The following is a 17,903-nucleotide window of genomic DNA, read 5'->3' as shown; positions in this document are numbered from 1 at the left end:
TTCAAAAACGTAGTGAGAGTAGACAACATAGATGCCAGAAATATTAACATTTTCACGTAGTGCAATTAAGATTGGAATGGAACTGAGTTCAAATTAAAGAGGGCTCTTCAAAATCTCACTGACTCAGTTAAGTTGGGCATACAATGCACAATTTAAAGAAATTTGTAGTTTGTAGAAGTTTGTTTGCTGGGAAGTCGTGGGCGGTATGGTTTGAGGGGAAAACTGAAGATTGGCAGTTGTACAGTTTGGATTTTTAGGGAATATTGGTCTAGGGGCTGATGGCTGTCGCTCAACAAACCCCCCTAACAAGGCAGGCAGACTGGGAATAAATAGTATGCCTCAGATTGTGTATACCCATCGATCCACGTTTGGGTCTCATGGCAGGAATCAGCATGGCAGTTACAAGAATCATGAAAATGGAGAACGTTTTTTTTTTTGGTGGTTGAGGTTCAGATTAGGGTGGGGTAAGTATTCAGGTTCGGGTTTGAGTTGGGTAAGGGTTCAGGTTCGAGTAAAGGTTCGGGTTGGGTTCAGGTAAGGGTTGAGTAAGGGATCAGGTTCGGGTTGGGTTACGGTTCAGGTTTGGGTAAAGGTTGGGTTAGGGTCCGGGTTGGGTTAAGAGTAAGGTTAGAGTTTGGGTAAAGGTTTTGGTTCGGGCCAGGGTTCAGGTAAGGGTTGGGTAAGTGTTCAGGTTCAGGTCCATGTTGGGTTAGGGTTAGGCAAGGATTCAGGTTAGGGTTTAGGTAAAGGTTTGGGTAAAGGTTTGGGTTCGGGTTAGGGTTCAGGTAAGGGTCAGGTAAAAGTTCAGGTTTAGGGTTGCATTGGGTTAGGATTAGGTAAGGGTTCAAGTTCAGATTTGTGTCGGGTTAGGGTTGGGTTCAGGTAAAGGTTTGGGTTCGGGTCAGGATTCAGGTAAGGGTTCAGGTTCAGGTCCATGTTGGGTTAGGATTAGGTAAGGGTTCAGGTTCAGATTTGTGTTGAGTTTGAGTTAGGGTTCAGGTAAAGGTTTGGGTTGGGTTTGGGTTCGGGTTAAGGTTGTACAAGGCAGTTCTCAGTTCTCTGGACTCTTGACAACATTGGATGTTGTGATAATCCTGTTTAGATTGAGTCTCCCAATGGTAGCCTTGGAGAATCCAGGAGTTGATGCAGCTGCTTAACATCTTTGAGGTCTTTAGCATTCGTCCATTTCTACCACTGTAGCTCCTACACTCCATGTAAAATAAGACTACTGTGTCTGACTCTCTCTAAGAGGACAACATCCTCTAATTTAATTTAACTAATGCCACCAAGGATTTATTCGAAGCTGCAACTGCTTCGCAAACACAATTTCTCCATTGGGCGTGCCACCAAACAACTGTTCACATCAGGACAAAGGATGAGCTACCGCTAACCTCACACCACGATGATATGATAATAGCCCTTTGAGAAGGTGGTTCACACACTGATGCCTCGTGACGAGTCTCGCTAGGAGACGGGTTCACATACAGATGATGTATGGCTGTAGCTTCCACCAAGCAACTGTGAATTCAATCCCAGATTTGTGTAGCCTTCCTCCAACCGGCGGAAACAAGCCTGGGATAACCCCCATCGCTGGCTATAAGTGACGCTCACACCTTCCAGGTAGACTGTGGACTCTGATAGAGATAGTCTGCATGATCACAATGGAGTTTTTAAATAACACAAGGTATAAAACCAAATCTTTTAGATATGAGCTAAATTGCTTTCTATTGCACATCACCCATTTTCATCTCTTCTCTTGCGTTCAGGTTGAAGTCACACCTCACTTGGTGCCTAATAACCTCTACCAACGGGAGTCTACAGGAACTAAAACATGAAGCGAACCAATAGCTAAAGCCTCTTTTCTCTTATTTCGATGAATGCAGTCAAGATAGGTGGTCATGATATCAATAAATCAAATTAATGACTGATACTGACTGTAAAATGGAACATTTTATCTTTTTTTTATTATAGCACCAGGAATAAATGTCAGGGAGAGATCTGACTAACCCGGTAATTCAGTTGAAAGGGATGTAAAGATGTGTTAGCTTCATTTTGTGGCATTTCCCGTGTCTTAATATTAGTTGCGACTACATGAAGGGTTCACAGCCCATCACAAAGTCCATTCTCTGTTGCCTGGAGACTCAATTCAAACAGGAAAATGTGGATTTTTTTTTTTTGAAAAACATTTCTCTTCTCTACCAAAATATTTTCATGCTCAACATTTAAAGGAATGTTTTAAGTATTTTCTTTTTTTCTTTTTTCTTTTTTTTGGACACATTGCAGCTGGACATTCAACAAAGCTTCTGGCTGCACACAAGGACACAATTACATGTAATCAGATATGAATCATATCACAGACGTAGAAACACATAGAAACACACATTAGAGTACATGTGCAGCACATGGAAACAACTTGTACAATGGCTTCTCTTTTTCTACATAAATTTTCTTGGTGTTTTCTTTCGTGTACATTTTTAAAGATAAAAGAATGGTTGACAAATACGACAGTTGAGTTCCTCTAACTTTACAGAATACAAACGTGAGACACTTAAAGTTGAAATGTTCTCCTCTTTGTCATTTTAATTATTGCAATCTAAACAATATGGCTTCGTTGAGTGAAAAATCCTATCTGAGCAACCTAATGAACAAAAAAAATCTGTCTTAAATGATTTCTATACTCGTGGAATCATTAATAGATGAGTTGCATAACTAACCGACTGAAAAGATACCAGATTATTTAGGAATAACCAACAAGCCTGTTTTACAAAAAAATGTCCAGATGTGAAGAATTTCACAAAATTTGAAGTTTCCATCTAGAATACGACTTAAAGCTACGCGACAAATCCTAAAATTTGGCTGAATTAAGAGGTGTGGAAGCCAAAATGAACAGCCCTATGAGAGGCAGTGAGACGCTACAACTCACAAACCAACCAGATTTCTCAGTCAACGGTTAAATGACTTCTTTTATTTAGCCGTGGAATACTTTTGGAAAACACGAGGGAGAGTGTCAGTTTCGTTGCGTTCTTTGGGATGCATGCAAACACTGAACAGGCCGCTGGGTTTCTCCTGCGGGCCTCAAACGCACCTTAAACATCAGGTTCGGCATGCACGAGTTTGCTTTGAAAGAAATAGTCACCTCTCACCGGTATTTCTTTGGTCTTGATTAAAGATTAGGAAAATCTTCTGCTCGGCTGGAATGTCACTAAGTTAAATGCGTCAATCAATCGTTTTAAACAAAAGAGAAACTGTCTGGAATCACATGACGAACAAGTCAACTTTGAATGTAGAAGCTGCTTTTAACAGTCATGAATAGCGTGCCAGATGAGGTGTACGGTCCCAGCGTCTCTAATGTTTCCAAGTGGTGGATAATTTGATTGTCAATGAAGACCACACCTTTGTAATTGTGTTTTTGAAATTGGGATTTTCATAATTCAGACTTAAACACGTCTGGTTTGTGGCACTGGTCATACCTAGAGCTCTAGGAAGAGCTCAGGAATCGCACTGCAATCCAGAGTTTAAATTTGACTCTTTAATCTAAAAGTTGGCTTTGTTTAAAAAAGTTTTTGAATAATTAGATCATCAAAACTTGGATGTTCAGAAGTATGTCGGTCAAACGGGAGGTATGAGAGGTAAAAGAGGAAAAATACCTTGAAATAAACTTTAAGTCACAGTATTAAATACCTACATACGTACGGTATGTTTAGAAGTGGGATTGATTTTAATCTCTAAACTCCGAAAAACCAGCAATCCCAGTGTAGACGTTGACTGGAAGAAGATGCCAAACTGATTTACTTTTAGATCAAACTGCGGTTTGTGAAAACCACAAATATGCCAACTTCATTTTCCATACTCAAAGTGTTCCGTGTTATATTGTTGTCGAACATGTGCTTCCATTTCTGTACATCTGCATGAAAATGCAACCCTCAGTTTAAATTCCTCTGCTGGAGGAGATGATATGAAGGCACATGTCCTAAAAAACAAAATGCTGTTATTTGATATAAAGACCTACACCAGGTTCATAAAAGTAGAAAACACCCACTGAAATAAACACAACATGCTCCACCTACTGAAATGGTGGCAGTGTGAAGAACCACAGATGCAGCACAACTGCATTCCTTTAAGGGAATACTGGTTTCCATTGGTCACCATTTGCCTGGTGACAGATGATGGTCAAAAAATTCAAAAGGGTCTGACCTTGAGCTGTGTAAAAATAACAACAGGACAGACGTACTAAGAAATGTGCTGAGTGGCAGTCGAAAAGTTGTACAGCAAATTAAACGGGGAATAATGACGTAATCGTCGAGGAGTAGAAAAGAACCCAGTTTTCTAGAAAGGAAGTGCGTAGCCTCTAACAGTTTGCCAAGAACCCCCGCCCTCCAAGATCCCCTAAATCTAGACTCAAACCCTTCCTGTTCACACCAACCAAACCTTTTCTCTCTGGCCGCAGCCCCACCAACGCCAGACCGGACGCCGACAGCACGGTTCTGGGTTTCTTTATTTCTTGAACATGTCCTGTAGAGGTCCAGGCAGGAACTTGAGAACAGTGTCGAGGATACTCTCCTCGTCATCTTCGTCGTCGTCTCCGCAGCCCCGCGGGATGGCCTTCTTCGGGCGTGTCAACGACCCCTCGCAGGCCTGCTCCATGGCGGCTTTCTCCTCCGCTTCCTTCTCCTCTTTCTTCTTCAATCCGTACTAAATGGAAGAGGAAGTGAAGGTCAAGACATCCTCCAAACTTTAGAGGAAGTCCGTCCATCTCTAGTTGTATCAGGAGAGACTGTCCTACCTTGTCCCTGATGGTCTGCCGTACTTTTTCCCTCTCAGCCTCCATGCGGGCGTGTTTGGCCTTCCTCTCCTCCTCCTGCTGCCTCAGCGCCTCCTGCCGCTCCTCCTCCTTCTTGGCTGCGTCCGGGTCCTTCTCCTCCTCCCCACCCAGCATCTTCCCCATGTCTTTGGTGGCGCCTGGACAGAGAAGCGACGCAGGCGTTAGGTGCTCACGTCAGTGAAGGGTCATTAATACCAACCAGTAGAGGGCAGTAGCTCGTGTTCTGTCACTGTTAGCTCACGGTGGGAAAGGGAATGGAACATAAAACCACATCCATCCATCCACCCTTACATTTTCTGGTAGGAAAGATTGCAATCATCTCATGTACAGACACGTATCCACCTTGCAGATAACAGCTGGCTACTGTGCCGTCCAGTTAACTAACAATAAAAAGTAAACAAAAAAAACAATTCCTGCAATCAAGAAATAATAGAAAAGGCCACAACCACACCCCAACGATTGGTGGACGGACGCGGGACGACACCAATCAACAGTCCGAATAATGATGGTGCTTGATGCCGAGGTAGTCCACACCTACTTCAGCTTGAGCCACGCCCGAGCTAGAAGACGACAGACTGTAAATTATATAAGCAAACTATGCCAAAAAAAAAAGATTACACAAGGACGGCACAGCGACTAGATAGCAGGTTCTAAGGGAACAAAATGCTAGTTAAACGGTAAGCTAATGCTACTCAGGACAGTGAAATGGAAGAAGTATCGACACCATTACGTGATGATGTCGCGGGTTCAGCTCTATCACTAATTAAACGAGGCCACAGCCTCTTGTGTCAAACGTTAAAGGTCATAAATTAGTTTGATCGATTAAAGTTTAACCATCATCACTCATTCAGGTGTTTACTGAGACGAGCTTCTGGATCTGCTGCTGATTTCGAAGCCATAAAAGGTCATCAAACATCAATTATTGATTCATTGCTCATTACACCATGATCAACCAATTACAGCGCAGTAACAGCCTGATTTTGTTGCTCTTTCAGGAGCTAAACGCTAACAGCTGACGGCAGTGGAGAAACCTGTGGACCTGGGGATGGACGCTCCAGTTTCTCTGCGCATTCGTCCGACGCTCCTAATTACCCAGCAGCACATCTGAAGATGGCAAATTAGCGCTCAGCTGGAGGAGGATGGGCAGCTAACATTTTAGCGCCGCTAGCTGGGGAGTCAGGTAAAGGTCAGGGTATCTGCTGTGTATCAGACCTGCACCGTATTGTTTGTCCTGGGGGGGGTGAACACATACGAGGTACCGTTTGACAATCAATAATCATTATCAGTCATCGGGTTGTTTTTCAGCCAATCAGCTCCGCTCGGCTCCTGATCCTATTTTCAATTACTGACATTAACCCCGTCAACGCAGATGAGATTCTCAGCCAATCAGAACAATGCCGCATGGCGCCACTGTGACATCATCACGAACTGGAATGGATGGAATAGAGGTCTTGCTTTCAAATTAAAAGCATTCTAATTGGCTAACAAGGCTTTTATTGTGAAATAATTACAGTATTTTTGGCAGAAATTGTCAACTTTACTGTCAATCTCCAAAAATTTGGTGCGACACCACAGGTTAGTAATCTCCCCCAAGCAGGTTAAGCGACCCATTGGGTTTGTTTGGCGGTTTGTTGATGTGTCATATTAAATAAAGTATCTGACGGGTAAAATATAGAAAGACAGAAGGGATGACGATGGTTTGGAGAAAACCAGTTGAGGAAATCTGACAAACTCCTGCAGAAACCTGTCAACAAATGACACCCAGTTAAACCCGTGGGCGCCTGGACTGGTGGGAATATCGACATTCCCGTTAGACGTTTGAGAGACTGGCCGGTCTCCCAGTTCGCTGGATGTGTCACAACCAATCAACCGAATCGTTGCCTCCTCTTATTGCATCTTCCTCGCCTGCTCGTCATCATCCTGTCTGCACAGGAAATTAAACGGTGAGCAAGACCTGCTGGTCAGGACCGGTTTATGTGATCTTAGACGATTATCTTCGCTTTTATCTGTTCCACGAGCAACTTTTATGAGGGCAGGTTTGATATCCTGGCGAAGGCAGGAGGATGTAATGAATGTTTTTGTTCCGAGCCGTAGACTCAAGTTATGAAAAGATTCTCTCATGGCCAGTTTTTATTTGCTTGGTCGCAAATCGTGTTTAATTTACAACATTTAGCTCTTCCTTTATGCCAGTAAGGAAGTTCAGACAAGATCAGTTCCTATCGTTGGTAAAAAAACTCAAACCAAGTTGTCTCCGAATCATCTCCAGCTGGTTCATGAATGCCATAAAGTTGCTGTAGCTGCCTGCTGACATGTTAGCATTAGCTTAAAACGACATGCACATGATAGAACAGATGTGGAACACCATCAGTAGGGTTACTGAAGTTTCACGTCAAGCTGTGCTCCACATAAAGAGATATTTCTGCCCGCCGGTGAAGCTTCAGAGAATACAAACGGTTCAGCTTTAATGACTTTCTGCTCTAACACGGGTTTCTGCTCCGGAGGTGAAAGTCTGCTTCATGAATCCACCTCCTCCTGGAACCATTGATCTAACACAACCCAGAAACTCTAATGAATCCAATTTCCAATTAAACAAGCGGTGGAGTGATTCTGTAGTCCGCGGCTGAAATCTATACCTCAGCCTCGACCAATGAAATGCCAACATCTAATCACATGAGGAGCCCCGGCCTCTGTGTGAAGGGAAATTAGATCAAGACACCAGAGCTGGTTCCTGTTTGTCCATTAGACAGATTACACAATAAAACCTACAAGATGGATTGGAATCTGGTTCAGGACCAAACACTTTTTTTTTTTTTTTATCGTAAAAATAGGTTTTGACAATTTCACTGAAAAATTACTGAAAAGATTTGTCACAGATTCCATTTTGTCCCCGCAACAACCTTCATCAACTTCATGTTACGATCTTTTGGTCGGGTCAGGACCCGCCCACCTAAATACAGCGCTCCCATTGGCTACAACAGCTTTCATCATCACTTGGTCCCAGGAGACGAGAACCTCTGAAACCTCATCTGTTTAAGTACGTGTGTCCATTTAGATGGACGGACGGGTGGCTAGATGGATGCCTGTGCAGCTCTGTGCCACTTAGGATATTAATAATGTTTGCTAACAGCTAACACTGGAGCTCGTAGAGGAATTTAAATATTTTTTAACATTCAATCATCGCTAAAAACGTGGCTGGCTTACTTTTTTATCTTCTCAGCCACATGTGTGTGTGTTTTATGATTTCTCCATGCAGTGTGTTGTATTATAAAACACATATTGAGTCATATCTGTGTTCAGTGAACATCACAGTGCCTCAGTTCCAGGATTAAAGCAAACAAAAGACGAAGAAACGGAAGCGAAATGAGGGCGGCTTGAGGATGGGCAGCCTGCCTGAAAAGGAATAAATCTAATTTAATTCTACTGGTGGTCACAGAGCCGATGAGACTAGAGAGGAGTGTTTGAAGAAGACGACCACTTGTGGCCCCTAGGGGCCCCTCACTTACAAGAACATTCACACGAGCCTTTATATCTACCTATATATGAATGACCTGAGGTGGAAATGGACACACGTTTTTGATGAAAATTATAATCTTCATGTTTGGTGGCTTCTGGTTCCTGACAGGAGAACATGGCGCCCAAACAGGAAGTAGAACAGCACTTACCACCTAAAGCTTGTTTCATCACAAAATCCATGTTTCCTGCTGATTGGTGTAAAGGTTCTTCTCAAGCCAAACACGACAGACCATACAGCCTTCAGGTCCGGATCTCTGGTGTCTCGGTTGGTCTTGGGCGTCCCTTCAGTAGTCAGAGACTCTCGTCTGGACCTAAATGAGAAAACAGACCTTTGTTAGAAGCTGTTCCTATTTATTTGTGAGGGAACACGTTTAACAAATGCCTAAAACGTGTCAGTCTGTCTGTTTGATTTGATGTTTCTGTCAATGAACAGTTGGTTCCGTGATCGTTGACGGTTGAGTCCAAAGCAAGGGTTTGAAGATGTTTCGCCTCTCGTCCCAGAGACTCTTTTAAACACATTTAAACTCTTCTGAGGTCGCACACACAATCAATCAATCAATCAATCAACCCTTATCTGTATAGCGCTTAATTACATCAGCAGACATTTCCTGTTTCCTGACATTTGTCAGGGAACAATATTCTAGGTTTTCAGTCAGTTGCTGTTGAGGAACCCAACAGAGAAACCCAACAGGACCCTCCAGAGCAAGCATAAGCGACAGCGGCGGATAAAAACTCCCTCGTTGAGGAAGAAACTCCGGGCAGGACCCACACTGTGGAGGGCCCTTGACCGGCTTGAACACAATGAGCCAATAAAGTTGCATGTTTACGATGAAGCACCACTTTGGACGGTGAGAGTCTCTTGGACATTCTGGACGTGGAGATCTAACGTTTAAATTTACACTCCCATTAGTTTCTGTTGCTTTTGCTCAAATTTGTAGGACACGGCATGACGGCGTTATCGTGTGTAGCGTCTCTACACCTGCCTTCTGATTAGACAGCAGAGGCCTGAGCAGCACCTCGAGATGTAAGAACCAATCAGTGGGCGGTTGGCGTTGGCCTGAAGGCTGAAGCAGCTCTCCAACATACTTGACTATTTCATTCTGGAGACCGGAGGACTGTAAAACCTTACATAACCACCATTCACACAAAAAATATACCATAAATCTCTAATGACAGCAATCAAAGGCGTCCTCCTCCTCCGCGCCCATCCCCAGGCCATTTCCTCTCCCTTTCTTCTGGTTCTTTAATTTCATAATCCGGGCACTGTAGTGCATGATGTGGATTAATGTTATCAGGGCTGGACAGGCGCTGATGCTATCCAGTTAATTGGAAGTTTCTTCCAAGTTTCATGCCTGGATATGAGGATGGGGGAAGCGACCACAAACCTGTGTCAGCTCGACACGGCTTTGGCAGGGGAAGGAAATGTGTTGGAGAAAATGCAGGGAGAGGTTTTTAATGTATGTGAATTCATTTCAGAGACGATGGGTCGTTAGACACAGATGGAAGAACCAACCCACCCTTGTCAGGGAACAATATTCTGGGTTTCAGTCAGCTGCTGCTGAGAGTGTTAATATTTAAATAACCCCGCAAAAAGTCTAGGGTACCCTTAATGGGGAGGAACCAACATACCGTCAAGACCTCATAGACTCATAGACAGAATAAATGATGTTCGTGTTGAGTTCAATGTTTCACGAAACTAAACCAAACAGTTCTTCATAACCGAACGTCAAGCTGCCAGAATATTCCATCTGAAAAACATCTTCGTGTCAACGAGGCAAAACACCCAACCATTCACGACTTGATGGAAAAAATAATGAAAAAGCACCAAAGACAAACAAACAAAAGATGAGGCCAGCGATGACGAAAAGGAACCAAACAGCCGCTGACATTTTCAGAATGAACTCATTCAGCCTGAAGACAGAAGAATAGAAGAGACAAAAGATCCTACGACACGTTCACCTCTCTGGTATTCATGTGACATTTAATTATCCATCCATCTGCTCATCCATCCACCCAGTTTTTATCCGTTCTTTCACTGCAGTAGAATGTTGATTGGATACCAGTACCAGGGGTGTGGTCTTGGTACCCAACGGCTTTGTTGGGGTACTTTAATGTCTATTTGTAATGTCTCTCACTCAACATTCAAATCTGAAATGATATAATGGAAGATTTCTCCTCAGATAGTGAATCCAGAGGCAGAAGAATCTGTTGTCACTGAAAATCACAACACTAATGTATGGAAATGGAGCCAATGAGGCTGCACAACTCTACCTCATTGACTCCAGCTACTTTCATAGGCTGAGTACCTCCCCCCGCCTCCCCTCAGGCGATGGAGGATGGAAGGGGAGGAAGGAGGCCATTCATCACCAACGAGGCACTTGTCCATTTGTCATGCAGTTGGGTGGCAGAAGGACAAGAGAGAAGAAAGGGGGAGAAGGAGGACAGGAAGCACAAATTAGGACAGAGGACGGGTGGAGAAGGGGGAAGGTAGGCAGAAATGACAAATAGGACCAGTGGAGGAAAACGATCAAAGACAATTGAGTGGAGAGAAAAAGGTGAAGTGGTGGGAAAAAAGAAGGAGATACTGAGAGTAAAGGAAGTGATAGACAGGAAGAGGAAGGAAGATGCTAAAGATGGAAGGAGTTACTCCATCATGATTGGTTGACACTCATCTTGTGACTCCAGGACCACAAAAACCGACCCCAATCTGGATCGCACTGGTATCCCGCTTTAACCTGGTAGTTAATCTAGAAAAACTAGATATCACCAACGTTGGGTTTCTGCAGGTTCCAGATCAGGAACATCAGAAGATAAATTTAAATCTGGATTGAATGAATTACAGGTCCAACCAGTCTGGATTATCATCTGTGAGACCTGTAAAATCTAAACCTGCTGGCTCTATGGGTGAAAGGCAGGGTACACCCTGGATGAAACGCCAGCTCATCGTGGGGCCACACCAACTAACAACCACTCACGTTCACACTTTACTGCAGCCAATTCACCTGAGCTGCAGAACATACAAACTCCACACATGAAGGAATCAAACCTAGAACCTTCTGGTACCCAACAGATGGCGCAATAGCGCCACCTATATTGCGCCACCGTGCTGCTAACCAGCTGCAGCTAATAAAGCGTCCGGTGGGTGTATATCCGGATGTCACTTGGTTTTCACTTCACAGATTGCTGATTCGCTCCAGGATGTTTAGACGATTCCATGGCCCCACGGCTTCTAATTCGAGCTGTGGCCACAAGTCATCTGCCAACAGCTGCTATAAAGCACCTGCCCTCTCCTGGCTGGCGTGTGAACCCCCCCGGGGGTAAACATCTGCTCTCTGACCACCGCCCTCGCAGACAGCTCAGACTCAGCCAAGCAGGCGACTGCTGGAGGGAAGAGCCTAACGGAAAACCGGTCAGTTTGGAGCTTGTTCCTGAGCAGAAGGAGAAATAAGAGCTTTATTAGAGCTCTGTAATATTATTTTGTTGGTGTCAAACAAACTGCAATAACAAAACAAAAAAAAAAAAAACCACCCACTGAGATTAAATCAGCGTCATTTCAGTTTTAATCCACGGGTTTGACGCCGTGAAGCGGCCGTGAGGCTAAGAGGAAAACCGAGGAGTCCGTCAGCGTTTAGAATGAATACGTCGTCAATCTTTCTGTTTTCCTTTCTAATCTTCCTTGAATCATAAACATCGAACAGATATATAATAAGATGGTTTGGCAGAGCAGCAAAAAATATTCTGGCTCCACAGCAGGCAGGCGTAACAAACCTCCCACCCACACCGCATCACTGCCCACACTCCCAGCATGCTCCTGGCCACTTCCCACGGCCCTCTTGACCCGGACCGATGAAGAAGGACCGACTGAAGCTTCCTGACAGATGAAGAACCAAACAACCAGCCTCCACATTCATCACTTCACACACCAGCCAACCACTGCTGATGATCTTCTGGCCCAAAATGACGTCGGATCCAAAGCGAGGTCGTTCCTGCTGATGTGTGCTTCATCGTTTTTTACAGTCCTCACAGTGATTGCTTCTTACTGTGGGATTATGGGTAGAGGCGAGCGCCTGAAGAGGCAGCTACTTATGTTTCATGCACATCATCACAAAAGCTCAACACGATTCTGAGAGCAAACCCCCACAAGGAAGAAGCGAACAAACATCTACAGACGTCACCCCAAACAGTTTTAATCCAGCAAATCTAAATTAGATATTAGATATTAGATCTGATCCAGTTCTGGATTAGATCTGGATCAGCACCAGAATGTAAATGTGAACACTGCAAATATCAGACTCTCTTCATCATGTTTTATGATTAATTTACAAGAAATACCAGCGACAAAAACATCAATAATAATAATAATAATAATGATAATAATAATAATAAATCTTTCAACAAATGCTAACTTGGCTATCATTGTATTTAAGAAATGTTAGCATGATAACACATTAGCATGATAGGATAGTTGGGGATTGTATTAAGATCAAAGGTTTAACATTTTTAATTTACATTTTTTTGTTGGACATAATTACGTCCACGTCCATAACAAATATGATTAATTTTTCTCTATTGGTTATTGATTCATAGCTTAAACAATCAGGTTTGGAGAGAAAAAACTGAACAGTTGAGTTATGGCCAAGAAATATTTGAGAAATATCTGACATAAAAAGACAAACTCACGATGACAATGAAATAAAATTAATAAACAACTCAGAAAGTTCAGAAATAACAAAAGAAAAAAAAAACAAAAGAAAAAAAAAAACGTTGGTGGAATAAATTGACGGATTGTGTTTCAGAGAAGATGACCTTCTGACCCTGAACAGAAACTTTTCTTGGAACACACAACGCTGCCTTTTCTCTCCCGAGTCCAACGGAACACCCGCTAACTGGCAAACGTAGCCATCCTCAGCAACAGGTGCCAAAGGGTCGTTACCGTGGCAACAGTGTCATCAGCGAGAGGGCGGCGTTACAGAGAGAGAGGAGGCTAAAGCACTCCTGAGAACGACTGAGTTTGACGTTCAGAAATAAACAGCAAGAGCAAAACGAATGAAGTCATAAATCTGCTGCTAGGACTAGCTGTGCTGCTAATGCTGCAGTACTAATACACCGCTAATGATGCTAATATAATAATAACAACGGCTCTCCAACTCCAACTTTAAACGTAGATATAATCAACACTAGTAGACTAATAACAGATTGGTATTCATTACCTACTGCTGCGCCTCACAAATGTGAAGATTTGTTGAGATGCCAAGGATTTAGTCGTAAAACAGTGACTTAACAGAAGACAAGAGTGAAGAGGTCAGGTCTGACCCGCTGGAAAAAGTCCATTAGACGGCTAAGTGGTCATTAAAAGACAATAAAGAGTAGAATGTGTCAACATGAGTCATCCAGTGGGAAAAAAGTCAAGTCATAATGAGCCAAAGAGGCGTCGGTTAAGCCTCTGGCTTTTACCACAAATCATCTGCTCGAAGCTGAAACGCTGCAGCGGCTCTAGAGGGAAGCAGCGGCGGTCAGAAGAATCGGCAGGCAGGCGGTCGCATCGGTGTGTAAGAGGACGAAAGAGAAACCCAACAGAACCAGGACTGGGTATGTTAGGGTTCCTTTACTCTAGGGACTTGCTTTTCCATTACAAAAAAGTCCTTTTTCTGAAGCAAAGCTGCTGAAGACTATTGATCGAAAATGACCAGCAATCAGTGCCCAGATCAATACCGATGTGCATTCATTAGTAACTGTTCACATGGTTTGAAAGGTCCATGCCATCTGCAGTGGGTGTGAAGTTGAATGCTTTCCCCGAGTGGCTCCGATCCGTGAAGACCTGGATCTTCAGTCATTCCCAATGTTGGGCCAAGACTATCTGCTCTGTCTGGGACCTGGGTTGCTACAGATGTTGGGTGGAGCCATCTGCTCTGGACCACTGACTAATCCTGATGTTGGTTCCCCGTTATCTCTATCTGGGTGACTCAGTCTCTAGCCTGGTGGTTGACGTCTGGAGCTAAAATGTGAACAATATTAGATCTCTCCAGCCAATGACCTGACCTTTCAGAGAAGCTAATGATGCTGCCTAGCAACAGTAAACATTTTATCCTTTCGGGCTAACATTAGCTTGCATTCCAGAGTTGACCGATGTTACTAGGACGGCTCAGTTTTCTTCCACATGATCGACTCCAGGGAGTCGACTTCATGTTTCAGTGCACCGGCTAAGCACAGAGCATCTTTTATGGACTCCCTCCGGCCTCCGGCGGCTTCTATAGGATGAAAGACTGAGAATACAAACACTTAAAAACGTCCAGCATCAGGGGCGTGTTGAGGGCGGAGTCTTAAAACCCCATTGGCTCAGACGCATAAACAGACAACGCCCTGAAACCAACGTGATGCATCGTCCTCTATAACTAATCTGAAGCCATCGGGGCAAACAAGGGTCATCATGGGCGGGGGTAAACAACCGGCGCACATCAGTGTTTTTATCTGTGCAGAAAATCAAATTCCCTTTAATCAATTATTACATCAACAAAACCTGATTTGTGTCAAATCAAGGTAAAAACAAGTCACCTCAGTTGGGCGTAGCCCAGTCAGAGGGGCGTGTCCAGGCCTTAAATCCAACCAATTAGACCACACACATGTTGAATTTACTACTCCATAACCTCCTACGTATTGATTACATCTTATTTCAGTCATGTTTGTTCATGAATATTGATTCCTCCAGCGACCGCTCATTACTGTACTAAAATATTAACATCAGAAATTAGATTTCTCACACAAAAAACAGATGGAATGCACTTTCAGTGGTGAATAAAGTGTGAACTGGTCCACCGCTGGTTAGGCGGGACTGCCCCCCACCCCTCCATAAACATCACATAAAGCAAATCAATGCGCTGGCAGCTATAAATAATTCAGATCCAGCATCCATCACCAGCAGAGGTGCTGCTGGTGATGGATGCTGGCACTGCGGAGAACCAGAACCCCCCCCCACACACACACACACACACACACACAACAACAACCCCCCCAGCCCACCACAACCTCCTCTACGGTTCCTGCAGAAGCCACCTCCCCCTCCGACGCACCTACAGAGACATGGCGGTGACGGGTCCGCCTTCACCTGGAGGCACCGACGCAACGCGGATCATGAAGGGGGGGTGGGTCGGGACGGGGGGGGGGCGCTTCTCTTTTTTGTCTCCCTCCCGCGCGCTACAGCATCCGACCAGGTGACACCTGCAGACGGCGGCGGCTCGCGCCTCCACCCTCCAATCAGCTTCCATCTTTAACAACAAAAACACACCGATCCGGTAGAGCCCCGCGCGCGCCACGCCACGCCGCACCGACGAGCCGCGCGAGCCTCCCGCGGACACGCCCCGATGCGCTCCTGTCACATCCGATGCGCTCCTGTCACATCCGATGCGCTCCTGTCACATCCGATATGTTCACTGACCTGGAGCGACCAGAGGATCCGATCCGAGATCCGACCGAACCGAGCAGCGACCAAAGCTCCGTCTGATGTCCGACTCACGCTCCCCCCTTCTCTCCTTCTGCCTCCCTCCCTCTCTGTTCCTCTCTCCCCCCTCCCCCTCTCCATCCCTTTCTCTCCTCTCCACCCCCCCTCTCCTTCTCTTTCTCCATCCCTTCTTTCCTCTGTTATCTCTCACCTCAGAGCTGAAACATCTTTCAATGTTTAAACCCAAACTGGACTGGTGCTGGAGTGAAACCAGTGAAACCAGTAAAATAATATGCAGCTGTTTCCTCCATTACACTGTAAAAAAAAAAAAAAAAAAAAAATCATTAAATTTAAATGCTAATGCTTTCATCTAATTAGTCCATTCATCATCAGAGGGGTGTGGCAGCTGAGCCCTACCACAAAAAGCCCCACCAGTAGAATTAATACTGGTGTTTAATACCAGTATGAAGAGGCAAGGCTGCAAAAATAAAGAGTGGTGCTCAGGTGTCATCACCTGTCCCATTGTGAAGCAGTCGTTGTTAAGAAGAGTCGTCAGCGGCTTCGCTCGTCGCTGAGCAAACAGACAGGACATCTGCTGAGCGCCAGGCCGTAAAAACGCCACCAGCATCATCTTCATCACGGTAAACACCACCAGCATCATCTTCATCACGGTAAACACCACCAGCATCATCTTCATCACGGTAAACACCACCAGCATCACCCTCATCATCATTAGCAGCGTCATCTTCATCATGGTAAACACCACCACCACCATCATCATCATCATTAGCAGCATCATCTTCATCATGGTAAACAACGTCAGATGATAGCGTAAACACACACCTCCATTCAACCAACCGAATATTCAACTTCACCACCGACAAACCAACCAATCCGATGTTCAACCATCATGACGTCATTCTTGATCCAACAACCTTCAGACTCGTGTTGAGGGTGACAACCAGGTGAGCAGAGCAAACCCAACATTCATGATGTGTTTCACTGTTAGCATGTAGCCTCAATGCTATCAAACAAGCTGCTGTGAGACTGACTCCACTTTAAATCTGAGCAAGTTTACCAAAACACAACAATCTGTGTTTGATCTCTAGGAGGAACGATGCTGCTCCTCTCCTCTCTCTATAATCCTCTCCTTTCTTGGCACGGCTCCTTCCTCTCCTCCTGCTGGACTCAGCTCCATGCTGTGGGTCTGGAGCTGCAGTGACCTTACACCTCCAGGTTGTTGGTTCGATTCCCACTCTCTGGAGGGCCACCTGTCCATGTCCTTGAGAAACAAACTGTAACCAGAGCTGTTAAAGTTCTAACCAACACAAACTATCAGAAGGGTTGTTCTGATTTTAGAGAAACAGCGCCACCACCTGGTGTTAGGTTGTCACTACAGCTGCACCACAGTGACCGGATACATTTCCTCCAGATATATTTCCCTAAAGATGAGTGTGGAATTGTTCCATCTTGGCAGAAATATTTAAAAATTACTTTTCATGATATTTACGGAGTATATTAATCAGGATATGAGGATTTCTGCTAAAGTTCCAAAGAGATTCTGAGAAATGAGGAACAGATCAGATCCCAGTAGTGACCCGGATCAACATCTGGATCCGGACGGTTATTAAAGGTTCAATTACTTATGTGACTTTTTTGCTTAATGGATAACGTGAGACAGTGATTGGACAGAAATCACCCATGTGATCCAGATTGTAGGAGCAGGTTTGTCTGGTCCAGGAGTCACATGGGGGTCAGACTATCTGCTGGTTTAGGATGGGGAACCTGAGATACCTCTGTGGACAGAATAACAGAACTTGTTTTGCAAACCAAACTAACAATCAGATGACAGCTTTATGACAGTAACAGTAAAGAGATGCTTACAGGCAATCACACCTGTGAATATCGATCAAGCTTGTCTGCGATCAATAGAATTGACCGGACGCCACATGGTTGTTTGATCCAACTTGCGTTCCTGTAAGCTCAAGGAATGAGTTCAATATCGGCGCTGGAAATGATCTCTGCTTTGAGTTCTGACTGGTTTTCCAGCTGGAACAGAAACCTGACCTCAGGTCTGCGACGCTGAACCTCCTGCAGCCTGAAACTAACAATGATAATATAATAATTACACAC

General features: G+C 44.5%; 1 protein-coding gene across 2 annotated transcripts in view; it reads right to left on the bottom strand.

Moving 5' to 3' along the window:
- LOC137602795 (complexin-2) overlaps window positions 1-17,898 on the bottom strand; it is an 18,301-nt gene extending 403 nt beyond the window's left edge. The window contains exons 1-5 of one of the 2 annotated variants that reach the window (XM_068325833.1): window positions 17,655-17,898; window positions 16,849-17,566; window positions 8,485-8,646; window positions 4,784-4,959; window positions 1-4,692 (exon numbers count right to left, since the gene is read on the bottom strand). The exon at window positions 1-4,692 is cut by the window's left edge and continues 403 nt beyond it. In XM_068325833.1, the coding sequence (XP_068181934.1) occupies window positions 4,495-4,692; window positions 4,784-4,959; window positions 8,485-8,515 (405 nt within the window). In that variant the 5' untranslated portion in view covers window positions 8,516-8,646; window positions 16,849-17,566; window positions 17,655-17,898 and the 3' untranslated portion in view covers window positions 1-4,494. Of the gene's footprint in view, window positions 4,693-4,783; window positions 4,960-8,484; window positions 8,647-15,767; window positions 15,830-16,848; window positions 17,567-17,654 lie in introns of those variants that run through there. The other variant, XM_068325834.1, reaches the window with a different exon arrangement.
- Between the last annotated feature and the right edge of the window lie 5 nt (window positions 17,899-17,903).

The sequence above is a fragment of the Antennarius striatus genome, chromosome 10 (assembly GCF_040054535.1).
Source record: "Antennarius striatus isolate MH-2024 chromosome 10, ASM4005453v1, whole genome shotgun sequence".
Lineage (NCBI taxonomy): Eukaryota > Metazoa > Chordata > Actinopteri > Lophiiformes > Antennariidae > Antennarius > Antennarius striatus.
This window is presented reverse-complemented; position numbering and strand designations above follow the sequence as displayed.